Source organism: Sparus aurata, chromosome 20 (genome assembly GCF_900880675.1).
Source record: "Sparus aurata chromosome 20, fSpaAur1.1, whole genome shotgun sequence".
Lineage (NCBI taxonomy): Eukaryota > Metazoa > Chordata > Actinopteri > Spariformes > Sparidae > Sparus > Sparus aurata.
Window position 1 is genome coordinate 6,484,357 of NC_044206.1, and position 18,248 is coordinate 6,502,604.

An 18,248-nucleotide genomic window follows, 5' to 3' on the forward strand; every position below is an offset into this window, starting at 1 on the left:
TATCTTTTTTATTTGCATAATTGTTGTGTCGTGGGTGTCTAAAGACGTCTAAAATGGAGAACATGAGTACTTAAAGTTTTAAACCTCAGACTGGACTACATTGCCCGGTGCTACGCTGGTACACTGGCGCCTACAATTCTCCTGACGTTATCACTCTGCGACCAGTCGTTTATGCGACGTACACAGCAATGGCGAGCGGTAAAAAGAGTGCTCTGCTCTCCTCTTTGGCAGACTATGGAGACGATTCAGAGCCCGACTCTGAGCCCGAACAGGACGAGCCAGGTATGTGATAAATATGATCAAGTTTTTGGCTCTTAGAGGCTAAAAACGCTGACTGCTGCTTTGCGAATCTTAACCTTTACTTCCATGTGTTGGCTAACGCTAGCTTGTAGCTAACTAAGCTAACGTTAAGTTTACAGAAAATGTCCTAGATGTTAAACAAAAGCGCAAACATACAAAGTGCAAGTATGTAAAATTATTTCAGCAGTATCTTCTGGTTTGTGTTTTGGCCTTTTTGATGTTAGCCTAATAATATTGGCTATAGAAACGTTAAACGTCACAACAACAGAGGTCTTTTTGTTTTGCTGTAAAATGTGTCGTTTTCCTTTCGCCAATACGTCAGTGTAACGATAAAGTTAGGTCTTTTATTTTAAAACGGGAGTTGTTTAGCAGGGTGTCTGTATGCATAGATAAACTATATTCTTACTATATGCGTGTGTCTCTGTGGTTTCTTCCTGTATCACTGTTTCACTGTCATGTCTGACATGCATTAACTTACAGCTGATCATAAATAGAGACTTTGAGTCCCTCACCGTCAGTGCCGCTTGCTAGTGATCCCTTGTGCCTCCTCTAGTTATCTGACATATGTGTGGTGTACCTGTGTTCCTCTATCTTTTCTTGTCTGTCATTAGGGCGTGGAGGAGGTCTGGTCTATGGCTATGGTGATGACGACTTGACCCGCATTGAGGATCCAGATGACAAAGTGTCTGGAGATGAAGAGAGCGGGGAAAGCATCTCGGTCAGTATTTTGAGTTCTGAAGTTTTGAAAACGTGTTACCCACCAATGCTGTCGTGATCATGACAGCAGCTGCATCTTATTTGCGAAAAAAGCATCAGTACATGGTTGTTCTGATGTGGGTTGATTAGTGTTAGTACTGCAAAGTCTTAGTATTTTCTCGCTCAACATAGTCTTAATATAGGTAATTGCTGAAACAATAAATTGTATTAAAAATGCACTACTTAGGCTCTAATGCAGCATCCTTTGTCTGTCACCACCACGTTGTTTCACTCAATATCCTGTCCACATCACTATTTGATTAGTTACACATCACAAATAACAGCCGATCAACATCTGAATATGCAAATAACTTGTAAATTAAGTTATCAAATAAATATAGTCAACAGGAAGTATTAAGTTGCAGAAAATGGTAATACTAGACTAAAGCACCTCAAAAATGTACTTAAGGACAGTAAATTGTAGTTAGTTACATTCAACTGGTTAATTTCAACTTTGACACTAAGATTATTATTTTTCACTGCAAATGTGTATCTGTTCCAGTAACTTGTTATCGGTCTCGTTATCAGTCCTGAAAAACATATTGGTCCATCACTAATAGCTATTCTCTGCTATTACATTTAACCACGGGTACTACATGATATGAATAGCTTTACTTTTGGTGCAAAATTGACGTGTAAATTTACTAATGCTCATAGAACCAACAGATAATTGATGAGTAATAGATAATTAAAACAATGGTAAGTTGCATATTTTTGCTCAACTACCAAAACTCCTATGTCCAATGTAAAATACATTGTTATAACTTATCATAACATTTTGTACACAGTTTGCTCTAGATGGATATTTTTATATTTTGATCATGTCGTTTACATGTATGAAGAAGCAAACATTTATTATAATACTATGTATTGAATCGGATACAGCAACATAATTACCTCCTCAAAACCCATACAACTGAGTTAATGCATCCCCGACACATCGTCAACAACAATGAAATAAGGATACACTTATTATGAGGCTCTAACATCATCATGATAACATGCAGAGTGATGATGCTAACAGGGTCTGGGTCAACACAGATTAAGATCACAGTTTAGCTGATGGTGATGGGTTTTGTTTTGTTTTGTTTTTTTTGTTCGTTTTTGATTTTTTTTTTGTGCTAGAGAAACAAGTAAATGTTCAATATAATTTACCAATTAAATTGTCAACAAGGTGAATGAGGGCCTATACCAATTTTAAACTGTCATATTGGTGAATCCCCACAATAAAACATTATAATTGTCACACTTATTATAACACAATATTATCTGGTAACATTACAGTAAACTGGGGTTTAAGTTCTCTGATTACAAAGTATAGACTTTTACAGAGATGTACAAAACACTATATTCTATAATATGTTCTAATATTTAATACTACTATTTAATGGGCCACTTAACCAGGAAGTAACCGTGGAAGCCAGAAAACTTTTGTCGCCGTTTACGCTTGGCAAGCAGTTCTCATTGGTTTGATGGGCACCATCTTTTCATTTACCACTAAATGTCTACATCTGTCAAATGCTCTATGTACAGATTAAAATGCAGGTTTTCTGTTGAAAAACTTGGAAGTCTCAACTCCAAGCCAAGATGACCCAGATGACATTATTAGGGTTAGTTTTTCAGGCTTAAGAAACCTCCTGAAATAAAGTCTTGAGAAGAAATTTTCTCAATCTGTTTTACTAATTGAAACTTTGTAGTTGAAACTTGTTTCTAAAACACTTTGGAATGTTCCTTAGATAAAGACTTACTAGAACTAGTGTAAACCATCTAAAGGGGTGAACAGTTTTGCAGTCCTTCTCTGGGTCTCTATTGCTGCTTGGTCCCCCTCCCTGGTCTAACCTCTTTCTGATTTCTAAAGTGTTAACCTTCTGCATTTTTGTTTTTACAGGAAATGGACGAATCTGACGAGGAGAGGGACGCAGATGATGTTGAGGTATTTCAACACCCACCTTGTGTGGGATGGATAGGATTTGGAGAAGGGTCAAGCCTGATTAATTTATTCCCATATGTATTGTTACTAACTGCAAGGAACGGCACTTTTAAAGCTGCCACCAAATGCTACGAAGGAGCATGTTCACTAGATGGTGCTGTGGGTTTATATTTTTCAGATGATCGCTCAAAGAACAAACAAAGCACTTAATGTAGGTGAGATCGGGTCAGTGACTTGTACTTGTGTATGTATCATAGTCTGAAAAGTTATTTTTCTTGAAGTTTTGTCTCTTCAGTATGCAAGGTCATAAAGCAGAGTTAAAAGCGCTGCGACTGCAAAGATTTAATGATATGATGGTTGTAACACCGTGCGTCATGAGGTGAATTCCCACTAATCCACATGTGGAGCAATCTTCCCTTGAAGCGCCAACATTTCCAGGGAAGTCATCGAAGCGCTGCTGTTTGTAAGATGATATTCAGTAATCGTTGACTAAGTTACCCTCAGGGGTTGACTGACATGCTTCATAGGTACTGTAGCCTGGAGTAGCAGAAGTCCTATGTTTACTCTTATCTAAAAGTCCATGTACCATTTTAATCTTAATGGTAAGTGTTTTGGATCAGTTTCAGATATATTAGTTAACAAGACTGTGAAAGAATGTTTATATTGGATCACTTCTTCCTCCTATTTCATTATTATTCCTCACACTTATCTTATCTATTGGCTTTGAAGCAGCTGCGGGTTGCTGTTCTGATACAGTTAAGGCTAACTGGAGATAAGAAGGTTACCACACGATACTTGGGGCTTATTTTAGCGTTCGACATGAATGTTGTTGTTGTTTTTTTCACTAACCCCTGTACAAAGTGTTTCATTTATTACTGGTTATCAAATACCAACAAAGACTACAGTTAATTGTCATCTGTTTTGCAGACCAATAGCCACCCAACAATAACAAACTAAATTCCTGTTCCCAGTGTAATGTAGATAATATTTGCTAAACATTTTCACCTGTCACAGATTTTCTAGAGTGCCAGACTCATTTACTGCCATACATGACAAAAGCCAGAACCAGCAAATGGTCGTCATTTTTGCTTGCAACATGATGAATTAATTATCAAAATACTTAGCAATTCATTTTCATTTTTCAATTATTCGATCAAACAGTGCAGCTGTGATTGTTATTGTGATTGGCCGAGATACCCTGACTGTTCTTAGTGTATTCCAGATCCTATATTGCCCATAATGTAATAGGACAGCATTTTTTTTCATTAAATCCTCACTGCATGCTCAATGCACACCTTTTAGTCCCCACACCTCCAGTTTGTGAAGAAGACATAGAAATCTTCATCCATCCCCAGCAGAATTTGTGTTTTTTTTACAGTGCAGTGCTGAAAATGTGTGGTGCTGAAAATACGAATGGGAAGATTTGAACAGCTGTGCAATCTGATGCAATCTATTACAGCAGCAGTGCAATTAAATGTACCAAGATGTAAATAAGCTTTCTGTTTTTGTTAAGACTGTTAGATGGCTTTATGCCACTCTATGGTGACTATAATTTGTTGTGCTGTTAGAATGGACTGAATTACACTTTGTTTTTCTTTATGTTACAAGTCGCTGTGGCTCTGGTGTTTATGAAAGACAGAAGATGGTTAGATGATGTGTATGGTATATGCAGCGCCTGAGATGAGAAGAGGTTTGGTGGTACCCAAAGATTATTACCTTGATTTTAAGTCTTAGTTATTTTTATAGATTGGTCTTAAATCCAGTAAACAGTTGTTTTGTCATGGTTAAAATGTGAGCGAAAGCTTTGAAATGGTTCTCTGGAATCAACAATTTGATGACATTTAGGCTTTTTTTAGTAATGGCTAAATATCAGCTTTTTGATTCTACAAATGTGTTGTCACTGCCATCAGCCACGAACACATTCAGATGAACATCAGCAGTTTCCAGGGAAGCTAGCTGCTCCTTTTAACACCTGTGGTGTTTATGTGATCAACACAATGTTTTTGGTTTGATTATTCAAGACGGAGTTGGATTTCGATAAAGTCAACTTGAACTAGACCTAAATGAAAATATTTTTTTCATAAAAATCTTATCATTAAGGCTCAGGAGTGCAAGCTTCCTGTGAAGTGTGGCCAGATGAGAAAGAAACGTCAGATGTGGATCAGTGAAATGAAGAGCAGTTTATTGGTTCTGTCTCAAACAGCAGGTGCCAGGGGGCTCTGCTGTGCTTCCATGCCTTTCAGTCCACCCCCTCCTCCTCCTCCGCCTTGTGATTTGGCCAACTTGAGGACAATTCTTTGATGTGCCTGTGCAGTTGCTAGGTGACAGCATGATTCATGTGAATAACAGCACTGTTCCTTTGTACTGAACCTGTGTAATGCCCACAGTCCTGGCACAACGGGCGGCATATTTTAGAAGCTGTACAAGACTCCTCCTCCTGCTGAGCTCCAGCATTCACTGGAAACTGCCAAGATTTACTATTGTGGCTACTATTACTTCTTAGAAACTGATCAGCTTCTTTTCTGTGCAGACTGTAGCACTAGCACCTGTTTGATTTGGAGGTTTAGGGGACCAATGGAATGAAATGAAATGTATTTTTCTACACATCAGCACTGCCAGTTAATCTCACCAGCCCGCGTGCAATGCACTGCATTTAACTCCATCCAAGCTGGTGCTGTAAGAAATTCCCTACATCCGGGGTTGATGATTAGATTCTCCTGTTCAAAGGAGACCTAAATATCCCATGTGTCTCTCTCTTTCTTTCTTCTCCCTCTCTCTTCTCTTTTCTTCTTGTTTTTGCAGATCCCAGAAGCTGAAAAGAAGGACCCCAATGAGCTAGTCGGTGAGTTCACATACTTTTATGTTCACACATATGTTTGATCAAAAAGGAAAAAAAGCCCGGCTCTTGTCAAACCAAGAATTAATTTATGCTCCTGACAAGCTTGAACCCAACTGTTGTCCAAAAACTATTCAGAACCATACTGGAGAGCCAACCTGTTGCACTGGGTAAGATGTTCCTTAATTTATATGAAGGGCATTGTAGTTTACTTTGCATCAATCCCAGGTACAGCAGATACAGGGTATCTGCAGATTTTATAAAGTCTCTGCTCAAAAAAGGCCAAAAAATGTATTATAGTTAAGAAAAGTGTAGCATTACACACCAATTAACTGTAAAGGTGCTGTATTCATGCAACAACGGACTCTCCTGCAGGAGGCCTGAAGGTACTGACCTTCAGTCCTTCAGTTCACCCTTCAGTCGAGTAGAAAACACTTCAGCGAGCTACAACAGCTGGGAAGTATCAGTTTTGGCAAGAACATGAATACATTTAAAACTGGAGCCGGTTACATAGTATGTTAGTATTGGGAAAGTTTCACTTTCTCTGCCATTCTTATGCCACTAACTGACTAATGGCTTTATCAATACATCTGCCCAGTCTTTTGGAAGATTCCAGTCATAGGCAATGAGTGCTTGTCTTAATTACTTTTCCTTGTTATTGTGCTTCTTGGGTGTTGGTGCTGTAAACGTGTGACTCACTGACTAGACTCAAGTGAGTTATAAAGGCCTCTTTATCCACAGAGTGACTGATGGGTTATGAGGGTTTAACTCAGGGAGCTGGGAGTGAGTGATGACTGACCAGTACAGGTGTGTGAGTGTGCATCAGACAGGATGTGAGTGATACAGGTGGGTGCAGATGATGGCTCAGGTCACGCGGTGCATCACTCCATAATCATCTGAATGCAAAACAACACCTGCAACTGATAAGTTAGTTAATGATGTTCTGTAAAACTGATTATAATTAAAATAATGAGATGATTAGAAAAAATATTTTATTGTTGATAGGAATGTGTGAATGAATCCAAGTGGGAGATTTTAAATCTGACGTCTTAAACTGAATGAAAACGAAATTAGATATCGTACTAAAGTAAGAAGCCTTTCTTTGGACTTTCCTCTGACGTGCTCCATGGGAGGGATAGCAGAGTAAACTTGGTGGCTTCTGATAACATGTTTGCTTCCTCCATCATCCCCGCTTCCACTATTTGCTTTGTTTTGCTCACAAAAAGAAGTCAGAGAAGGAGAAGCGCTAGAGCATTTTCCAATTTTTCCGAACAGCCGCCATCACCATCAGCGTGCTGTAGTGGCAGAGTGAGTCATAGCCGGGGCCTGGACGTTTGACATTACTGCAGCGGAGCTCGGCTTCTCTGTCTTGTCTGTCAGTAAATGTCACAGTGCGTCTGGCAGAAGGCCGCCGTCAGCAGGCTGAAGACGGCTCTTTGTCCGCTCACAGAAGGGACACACATTGTCTGTCGGTCCAAAAAAGACCCTCAGGGCACAGATTGTGACTTTCTGTCTGGTTTTTCGGGGAGAACAGATGCTAATTTTGATGCCGAATATAATCTTCTCTCTGTCTGTCCATTACTGTCTCCATCTCCTTTGTGACAGTGCTCCTGTTATATGAGGATATCCTCTCACACTCTTCACGCGTTAATGAATTGATGTGAACAGGGATGTTTATTACACAGGCTTTCATTTATACACACTTCCAGAGTTTGTCCAACATCGCTCCACAATTATCAACTAAATCTCCTGTTGTCTAGAGAGGATTTGCAGGCTTCCACATTACTAACCAGCTGTCGCAATCTGTATTTGCCTGTGACTCGTGTGTTAGTGTGTGTGTGTGTGTCTGTGAGAGTCAAGTGGAATACTAAGTTCCTGTGACTCATCTGACTTGCCTTGTCAGGTTTTTTTTATTGTCAGAGGCTACAGTATTTTGAAATAGGCAGTGTGCAAACTACATGCTGTCAAAAAAGTGTGTGAGCCTGCATACATGCATGGTAATTTATGGTCTAGCCAACAAAGGCAACGCCCTGCTCATCGCTTCACGTGGTGGGGGAGGTAAACCAGAGTTATATCAGCGATAGAGTGGGAGGAGCTGCTCCTGCTTTGAACTCAGCAGAGAAAGTGGCAGGTTGGTGTCCACATGTGTGGAGCTGTCGTCCCACTTGATCAGCAGACCGAGGTAAACAGCAAAGATGGACAACATTTCCAACAGTCAACATTTTCAGAATTACAAAGACACGGGGGAAATCAGATACATATATGTCAGTTAGAGCTGTATCTAATGATCATTTTCATTTTCATGAATCTGCTGATTATTTCACGATTATTTCTTTAGTCTATAAAATCTGAAAAAGTTGTGATAAATGCTTATTTCAATTTCCCGGAGCCCATCGTGACCTAGTGTAAGCTTTAGTGTAAGTCAGTCATAATACAAGAGGACACACAGTTTACTGAAAACCAAAACAACATGTTTTCCTTACTGGACTTACCTGAGTGTTTGCTATTGAGTCCTTTTTTTTCATTATTTCAAATCAAGCCACATTTCTCAGTATTTCAGAAACACAGGCATCCACACAACTCTTTCCCAAATAAAATAGAATCTATGATATAAACAAGATCACAAGTTGGTGCAGACATTTGATGACAGCATTCAGTGATTGACAGTTTTCAATACTTGCTGCTACAGCCCCATTTCAGTCAGTAACAAAAGAGTATTAAGCAGATTTTGTTTATGTAAAATAAAAAAATAAATACTAATTTGATAAAGTTCTCAATTCTTGATGTCAGTGTCAAGTTGGGATTTATTGACAAATGATTCTGTGAAATGTTGGAAATTGTAAACTCAAGTGAAAGTGAATAATGTAGTTCAAGACCAAAACAAAACAAAATTCTAATTGCTGACACTCAGCAGTGAGTTACGTGACTATGGAATTTCCCTCCTATGTTTTTAAAGATAAAGTGTTCAGCAAAGCTCAGCTTAAAAGAAAGTGATCCTCTCCTGTCCAGTCAAGTTTCTTCTTGTCGACATGCTGCGGACGAGCTCCCGCGTTTGCACACTCGCATACACATACGCAGCATGCAGAACTCATTCAGAGTGCGATTGATAGCTCTGAGCTGTAAAGACTGTACGTCTGACACTGAAGGAATGCCTGGCCTGCAGTCAGAGAAAGCGGAGAGAGACAAGTCGAGCATGGAGAGGGAAAACAAGGGACGGGTCCAGAGGGAGGGGAGAGGAGCCTCCCTTCTCCTTACAAGCCCCAACAACAGCCACTCCCTGCCTGGGACGTGCACTCCTCATACCACACTGCCCTGTAAAAGCACTGGCACATGCGTAGGACCGTGATGAACAACAGGATGCTCAGGAATTCAACAGCAGCGTTTTCTTATCACACAGCGAGCCTTTGTTTCATCAAAGGAGGTCGCTCTCCAGTGCATATCCACATCCCACTGTCCTTATAACGCATCCTCTGTCCATTAGGGCCGCAACTGACAGCTGATTTCATGATCGAATAGGCTTCCGATTATTTATGACAAACGTATTAATTGTTGAGTCTATAAAAGGTAAAAGTAAATTCAAATAACATTTTTTTTTTAAAAAGTGAAAAATGCTGAATACAATCTCCTAAAGCCCAATTTCCCAGTCTTCATATTGATTTTTGTGTCCAACCAACAGTGGAAAAACCCCAAACAGTCTTGAGATTCTATGATAAACAAAAAAAAGAAAAACAGCAAACACTTACATTTAAGATGCTGGAACCATCAAATGTTTGACATTTTAGCTCGAAACAATCAGTTATCAAAATAGTTAGCGATTAACTTGGTTTCTCTTAAACGAACAGTTTTGGCTCTCCGGCTTGACTTTGTTTGTCTAACAAATGTTTCTCAGTTGATCCTTATTTGGCGTGTGAAGACCTGCGAGACCGAGCGCAGGGCAAACATACAAGTGCTCATGTTTACATTTCTGTCTCCTTGCCAGCTCTGTTCTCAGAGAAAGTGAGGAACATGTCACCTGATGAGATAAGGATCCCCCCTGAGCCCGCTGGACGCTGCTCGAGCCAACTACAGGTAGACACACCCCCAGTGATATACTGTATGAGCTGTCCTTGTTGCACACTACTTATCTCAACGCAATATATGCTGCCATTGTCTCGTGCAAGCAGTTTTTCACCGCTGAAGCCACAGTTACGTATGCTAATCAGACCGGAGAAGAAGAGTGTATGGGTATAACTGGAGTTGTGGGTTTTCTATGAGCTTTACAGAAAGTCCTGGTGTCTTGGGTTGTGTGTTGTGGCACGTCTTTAGGCATGTTTCATTTGCCGGATAAACGTTTTCCAGGTAGTAAAGTCATCCTGCTAAAAGATGAAGACTTGTCATTGGCTCCTAGAGGAATATGCTGGTTTTATAAGCAGACACACAGACGCACACACCCCTCTCTTTGGCATGTTTACAAGGGTTAGAGTCTAGAGTTCGAGATGAGGAGTTTAAGTTAGGAGAACTAAAATGTTTCTCGTCCAGAGAGTATTCATCTGGATGCATTCAAAATAACCTGTTATCCATGCCAAAAGAATCAGTTGGAAGTTTCCCTCCTTCCCTCTGGGGTTAGAAATAAATTCTGGTGGCTACATAAATTCTCCCCCTGTAATTAAACCAACACACAGTGTCATCTTCTATCAATTTACCATCACCGGCGCTGCTCTCTTTCTGTGTTGCTGCTGTGAATTTGTTGTATGCAACTGCATAAGGTTTTCTCTCAGAGGAGCTGAGGCAGGTCAGGACACAGCCCTGGTAAGTGAACAGCTCAGCAGTAATACCCGCTGGGCGGACACTCCCTCACCTATCAGATGAACAACTAATGAATCACCTTGACTCGAACACACTAGATATCCCTGCCTTGAGGTCATGGAGGAGCAGAAACAGATTCAGTCTTAGAAAATGCTCTTTGAAAAGGTTCCTCACAGGTAAATAATTTCACAAGTCTCCTGGAATGTTTCCACTTTATGAACGATTTCCAGACCACATTCTGCAATCATGGTCTTGAGATTAGGACACAAGTTCTAGCTCATGCTTTGAACAAGTCTCAAATGTGTCCGTAGACAAACAACAGAACTGGCTGTTTGTTTCAAAAATGACCCATGTTCATATTCACCTGACCTCAATGGCCTCATGTTGCCGTGTGTGACTCTTGTCCAAGAAAATGATGAAGTAGCTTGACACTATAACAGCATAGACCTCCTAGGACGGATGTACAAGTGGGTGGTTGGGTCAGCAGAGGACATGGGAGACCTCTGTTCACTTCCTGGTCACAATTAAAACAGCAGAGGCCAAGATATTCTGACTTTCAGTCTTTACTTTGGCTCAAGGCTCATTAACAGGCTCTATATTTCCCACAATGCCGCGCTTTTATCTTTAAACCCTTCCTGCTTGAAAAACATCTGCATCTGCGTATAAAACAGTCTTTCTGTTATAAAGGTTTATTCTACAAGCCAGAGTTGAGATAACCCTGATGTCATGATCATAATGAGGGTTATGGTGAAGACGGCATCAGGCAGATTTTCTCAGACTTCATTCAGCTCCATCAGACCAACAGAACACATTATACAGCTCTTGTAACAGAGGGAGTCTTTCTATAATAACTAAACTGAACTTGATGTGTAAAATCAGTGAAGTGCCCTTTAAGTAGTCAATCAGCAGAACGTTGATTGGCATCAGTTTTGATAATAGGCAAGTCAGTCCTTCCAGAGTATTTTTGTGATTGTTGCGGGCAAAAATCCTTGATTATGCGGCACGTTTTCTTTAAAATATGATCGAATATGCGGGATATTTATGCAACGAAATTGCAGGAACTTGCAAAAATTGTGGGAACTTGCAAAAGCTGCGGTTTGATGAAAAAGAGAAAAAAAAAGTGATTCCCCCAACACCCTGTTCTCACTAGGCTACTTCCTTAATGTAAAGAGTCATTTCTTATTACTCCCTATGATAAGCAGCATACTACATCACAGAAAGTGATGGAATATTTAAATTCTCATCTTGTTTTATTTCAGACCTTAATAAACACATGGCTCAAACTTACAAACATTGATGAGTCAAACAAGTTCTGTAGCTTTACAAAAGGAATATGCAACGACTTCTGTAAAAATGTATTAATGAAATATAAAAAAATAAAATGTGTTTAAAATTTACATACCACTAATATACCTACAACTGTAAAGTTTTTGAAATTAGTATGATTTTTTTGTTGGCAAATGAGACTGAGTTGCGGGCTTCATGATGGCTTCATCAGGGGGTTTGCAGCTTTTGATGATGTTCAAGTCACGTAATTACGTCACTTCATAACGTTCCCATGGCAACAGGGGAAAATGGCTGCTCTTGGGTGAAGTAAATGCAACATTTTTCAACTTTCTGCTAAGATATATGTGACTTTTTTGCAACGAAAATGCAGGGGATTATGAAATCATGCAAGCCCCGCATATTTTGCGCTGAAATCGGACTTTGGCTGATTTTGCATTGAATTATGCGATCGCATAATCGCGTTTTTCTGAAGGGACTGTCAAGTCATTTATCAACAGAAATGCCAGTCAAAGGTCTCAGCCAATTAAATGTAAGCATTTACTTTTTTGTTATATCATCGTACATTTTAGTTTGTATTGGTTCTTTACTGTAGAGTTGGAGTAAGTAAAAGATCCAGTCAAAACTAGCAATTTTAAAGAGTTTTAAATATATTTTAGTATTTTATGGTCTAAATTATTAATATCAACTTATTGTTAAATTCATAAATTATATATAGGTAACCAATGTGTAGCTGTTATAGAAAGGTTTCGCTTTCCTTAAAGGTACTCAGTGGACTGTTCGATCTGGACTGCTAGCAACCAAACGTAGATGTAAACAATACAGGTTTTAAAACATGAAATAATAAATACATTGCATTTGCCAATGTTGTCATAGCAGGCTTGTTAGACTTCAGGGATGCACAGGATGCATTTCATTTTGTTTTTAAGAAAGCTGAACAGGGCAGCTTTTAAATCGGGTAGTTTTTGCACCTAGAGTGAACCAAATCTCAGTCACAGTGGTGGCTGAGCAAAAAGCACTCATATCCGCAGTTCTTAATTGTCATTTTTAGTAGTTTAATACACTTGTGTTGGGTGGTTTTGGATGGACAAAGGAGTGATAGCTCATCATTTTTAGCAGCATTCCCTGCCCCCATCTTGTTCCATGTTAGCCCTCATTCAGCGCCTTAGGCTACATCTGCCAGCTCCCTGTGGCCCAGTCGAACGTGGTTGTCACATATTTCCCAAAGGTATCAGAGCCTTTATATACAATAGCTCAATTCACGCTGGCCCTTGCTGGAGCTGATCGTGTATAGGTTGTGTTTATTTATTCAGTGTGTCCTGCCAAATACAGAGCGTGGAGGAAGCTGAGTCAAAGCAGGAGGCGTTCATCTTACAGTGAGAGCTGACCCGCTGTCCTCCATTGATTTGTTTGTTTTGTAACAGGACAAGATCCACAAGCTGTATGAGAGGAAGCTCCATGGAGATTTTGACACAAACAGCCACATCCAGAAAAAGAAGGAATTTAGAAACCCAAGGTATGCAGCTCAGTCAAAGAATGCACCCAAACCAACACACATACGTAGTGTTTTTGACACATGATACCTCTCGGCGTAACATTCATATAGTTTTTTTTTCTTTCTCTTAGCATTTATGAGAAGCTCATTCAGTTCTGCAGTATCGATGAACTGGGAACTAACTACCCAAAAGATATGTTTGATCCTCATGGCTGGTCAGAGGACTCTTACTATGAAGCTTTGGGTAAGCTACTTTACTTCTTCTCCAAAGCTCTGTGAATAAAACCCAGCACTCATGAATGTTTCTGTCTCATCCTTCCAGCCAAAGCCCAGAAAGTAGAGATGGACAAGCTGGAAAAAGCCAAGAAGGAGCGGACAAAGGTGAGTCCAACAACAAAAAATAAGGTGGATTATACCGCTGTCAGTTTTGTTCTCTGTCTGCATCAGGGGCAAGTCTCCACCAGTTGTTGATCATTTCTACTTCACGTCCTCCATCAGACACGCAGAAACCAACACTGCCAAGTTCAGCTCCTGTAGCAGCTCAGGCCCAGCCCCGTGCAGCCTTACAGCTCAGCCATGCCCATTCGTGTAATGAAAAACACCTTCTTTTCTTTCTTTGCCAGCTAATTTTTCTTTTCCTATTTACCTCTGAAATAGTCATTGGGAGGGAGGTAGTGTGTCAGTGCGGGGACTGAAACATCACAGTCGTCTCCTAGAAACCCGCAGATGTAGTTAGAAAACAGTGTGATGCACGTTGCTGTCATCAACAGCCGCGTGATTCCAGTGCTTAGACTTAGAAACTGGACTTGAATGAACATGTACCTTACAGCTGCTCTATGATTCTCTACTGCAAAATGTATTCAGTGGTGTACAGCTGTTAACGTAACAGGAGTAAGATTCTGGGGTCAGAATGAAACCAGACGAGGGGGAATGTGTTACTTTCTTCCCCTCGCTCCACAAATTATGTCGATGTGCCCTTGAGCACCAGACGCCCCAGATCCTCCAGTAGAGCTTCAGGAGGGACCTGCAGCTGTAGATTGTGGTTGTTGACAATCAATGACACATCGGGCAGTCCCAGGAATTAAATGAGTGCTTTGATATTCTGTGTGTCTCATAGATTGAATTTGTCACGGGGACTAAGAAGGGCACCAACCCCTCTAACACAGCTGCCTCCACCACCAGCAGCACTACCACCACCACAGCCACAGGTAAACAGCTTCCGATGCAGCAGCTTACAACTTGAGCTCCTTTCAGAAACGCACCTCGCTCCATTAATGTCAGTTTTACAAGTGTAAAAATACTGTTACGAGTAAAAGTCCTACATTCAAAATCTTTAAAAGTAAATGTAAAAAAGTGCTAGCATCAAAATATACCTAAAGGTCATTTTGATAACATTTTGTATGTGGACAAATACTTTTTGAGAAATAAAACAACTATTGTAGAAAGATACAGAATAAAATTTCCATAAAAACATTATTATGACTGTTAATTAATATTTTTTTAAATGTGTTCTTCTAACAAGGTTAGCGGGCTAATAGCTTAACGCAGTTAGGATCACGTGATATCTGTGTTTCGTCGCGGATATAAAGTCTTTGTGGTCACCAGTTTATGGGGAAAAATATGACTGAGCATACTGCACTGAATAACTGTCCTTACATTAGCAATTTAAGGCTAACTAGCGTTAGCCTTCTTAACCTTAGCTGGCGTTAGCAAAGTTAGCATTAGCTAGCTAGCATTTGTAACATTAATATTTACTGCCGAGCGTTGGAATTGTAAGCTAGTGCAATAAAACTGGCAAACACTTGACCGGGTAGGTGATTCGAACAACAGCTGTGTTGTGACGTGAGTGGGGGAGATGGTTTGCAACATTTAGTAACTGAATGTTTGCAATAACACCTTTAAAACAAGAAGTACCCAGGGCCACAGTAGCTCAGCTGGTAGAGCAGGTGTCCCATGTAAAGAGGCTTTCTGTGGCCCTTTGCTGCATGTCATTCCCCTTCTCTCTCATCCCATTTACTGTCATTTCTCTGAACTGTCCTGTCAATCAAGCCATAAAAGGCTAAACAAATACTTTTAAATGTATTTTTTATTACTTTGAATTTCTTTGGATACTGCTGGGAAGTTTAATCTATAATTGTACGTCATTGTTTATTAGTGTATTATTTTGTATTAATAATCTAAATCTGTAAAGTCACGTGTAGGTTAAGTTATCAAATAAATGGAGTGAAGTAAAAAGTACAATATTTGCCTCTGAAATGTAGTGGAAAAGAAGTAAAGAGAAAATGGAAATACTCTAGTATAGGTACCTCAAATGTGTTCACAAGAGCAGAATATTGTAACGAATGTGTCCCTTATCCTGAACGAAAATTAGAAAAATAAAGTTGTGAAAGAGATTCGTCTCACGTCAGATCGGCCGCTAAAAGTGGGCTTCACTTTTTTCCCCACTGGTGGTGCAAAATTTCTGAATAATTGTTCAACCAACAGTTTCCCAAAATGTTCATTCCTGTCTTCTGAATGCTCACAAAATGAATGTCCAGCAGGCACCGTTTGAGTACAGGCTATGAAATATGCAGCAGAATTCAATGCTTTATAAAATACAATATGACATTGACGAGAAAAAGCTATTAGGAGGCTCAGCCAGGTGGAATAGACTAGTGAGCGATAAAGGCAACTTTCCTTTGAGCTCATGGTCATTAATGGAAAAAAAAACGGTCAACAATAACCGTTTAACTTTAAAAGCTTTAGCCAAAAATTCTGTTATTCTGCTCCATCAAGTCTGTGTGGTTGTGGTTTGATCAGATTTGTTCACAGTGGTTGAGCAGCACAAGCAAACAACTCCACATCTGTCATTACATTTCAATTTAATTGTAGTTAAACCGTGATTTGTGCATTGAAATGCATGACGTCTTCTTTATAAAGTGGAAAATTACCCATTCATGTAGGACCCCCACTGCCTCTAATTAAACGTTGATTGAGAGGACTTTCAGCCAGGGAGAAAAACAATCATTCAACTATAAAAAATCAATTATTTGGTAACATTATTTATTCATATGAATTGTACTCAAAATGCTATACCCATAATAATCCTGTCAAGTTTAAATGTAGCCTTTATATAGAGGTTATAGGACAGAGACCTGTGTTTGAATGCCAAAAAAGCTATGGATGGACAACGATGGATTAAAGGAGCTCTGTGGTGCACGCTTATAAACAAACAACCAAAAGTTATATTTACATAAAGTGTTTCTGACCAGAACATGTAGTATTTACCACGGATGTCTAATGATTGTATAGCCCATGAAAAAGTGCCTTATTGCATACATTCTTTCTAATGGCCAGCAGGGAGACACCACTGGTTTCAAAGAGAAGTCTGAGCACTAACAAAATATGTCCTCAAGTTTTAAGTCAGATTCAATCAAGATCCATCCTCTCATTCAGAAATGCTCCAAAAAAACAATATGTGACAGCCCTAATGCCAAACTCGAACCTTTAAAACGGTAGTTTGTTATCCAATAGTTAATGTCAGGGTGGGTTGACTCTTAATTAGCTTCATATTTGCGAGCTAGCAGTCCTCCTCTGTTGGTGCATTGCTTCATGTGTTGCTGCATTTCTGCCTCCAGCTGTTGCATGTGTGTGTATTATGTCCGTGCACTACACAAACAAAGCTAAAACAAAACAAAAACTCCACTGGGTGCCTTTTAACTAGTGATGTCAGGCCTCTCACCGGCATAGTGCCCCGCCTGTGCAGCTGGGGATTTAAGTCCCGAGCTCATATCACTCACTCCTCCCATATTTTCACTCTCGTCAGCAGAGGCTCAGAAGAGGAAAAGCAAGTGGGACTCTGCAATCCCTGTGACCCTGGCCCAGCCCACCATCATCACAACCACCGCGACCCTACCTGCCGTCGTCTCCGTGACGACCACGGCCAGCGGCACCAAGACCACTGTCATCTCTGCAGTAGGCACCATCCTTAAGAAAGCAAAGCAGTAAACACAGAGCGGGCACAATCATGTTTGTCTGTAAGAGTGAGCGATCGAAACATGACAGACGTGAAGCTGGAAGACCTGTGCTGTCCTGTCATTATACATGTAAAAAGATGCAGATAGAGGACAGATGAACTGACGGGGACACGATGTACTTTTTTTTTCTAGAACCAACCTAAAAATGTCCTCTGCTGCACATGGATCATGGACCGATCCAAAGACTTTACTGCCTTTTTTTTTCTCCTCCCTGGGATTGAATCTGCACTATCGCATCATAAAGCCAAACTGACGCTTTAGTAGAATACTCATAGATCCTCTGAAAATCTGAATGTGTGATGCTTGCAGATCTCATGCTGCTGAAACTTGCCTGTCACTCAAATGTTGGCAACATTAGTTCAAAACAGCTGAGGAAAAGAAGTGTACGGCAATGTCAATAAGAAAAAGGGAGAGATATCTGAAAATGTGTTTATTTTTGTATTCATAGTTCGGGGGCAGTATGTCCATGCCTGTAGCAGTTGTGTGATAGCTCGACATGTGCATCAGTTTTTTCAGCTTTTTCTTCCCCCCCTTCCTTGGCATATTGACGTCTCCATCGTAAGATTTTTTACACTTGTACATACATATTGATGATAAGGTGAATAAATGGATCAGATGTTGCCTTTTCAGATGGGTTATCTGTTTTTTTCTTTCCCACAAACCAACACACTGAGATCTCTACATATTGAAAGCAAACGCTTCTTCTGTGCATGTTTGTTATGGACGTTTAGCTCGGACGAGGACGAAATAGCTTCCACTGTTTCAGTTTTATCACCGCTTTAAATCTTTTTGGTTTACTTTACTATTTGAATTGGAACATCTGTTGAACACTATGCTCTGCTGACT

The 18,248-nt window shown here is 40.0% G+C and overlaps 1 protein-coding gene across 3 annotated transcripts; it reads left to right on the top strand.

Annotated features, from left to right (window-relative positions):
- Positions 1–141: 141 nt before the first annotated feature.
- Positions 142–18,031, top strand: sap30bp (SAP30 binding protein). 3 transcript variants are annotated; one of them, XM_030400329.1, is made up of 10 exons: positions 142–282; positions 912–1,018; positions 2,945–2,989; positions 5,789–5,828; positions 9,802–9,890; positions 13,316–13,407; positions 13,518–13,630; positions 13,709–13,767; positions 14,504–14,594; positions 17,192–18,031. In XM_030400329.1, the coding sequence occupies exons 1-10, from the start codon at positions 189–191 to the stop codon at positions 17,371–17,373; spliced, it is 912 nt and encodes a 303-aa protein (XP_030256189.1). In that variant the 5' UTR covers positions 142–188; the 3' UTR covers positions 17,374–18,031. The 3 variants fall into 3 exon arrangements, with proteins under 3 accessions (XP_030256189.1, XP_030256190.1, XP_030256191.1); XM_030400330.1 differs by having other exon boundaries at positions 17,195–18,031; XM_030400331.1 differs by lacking the exons at positions 142–282; positions 912–1,018; positions 2,945–2,989 and adding an exon at positions 5,345–5,662.
- Positions 18,032–18,248: the final 217 nt, after the last annotated feature.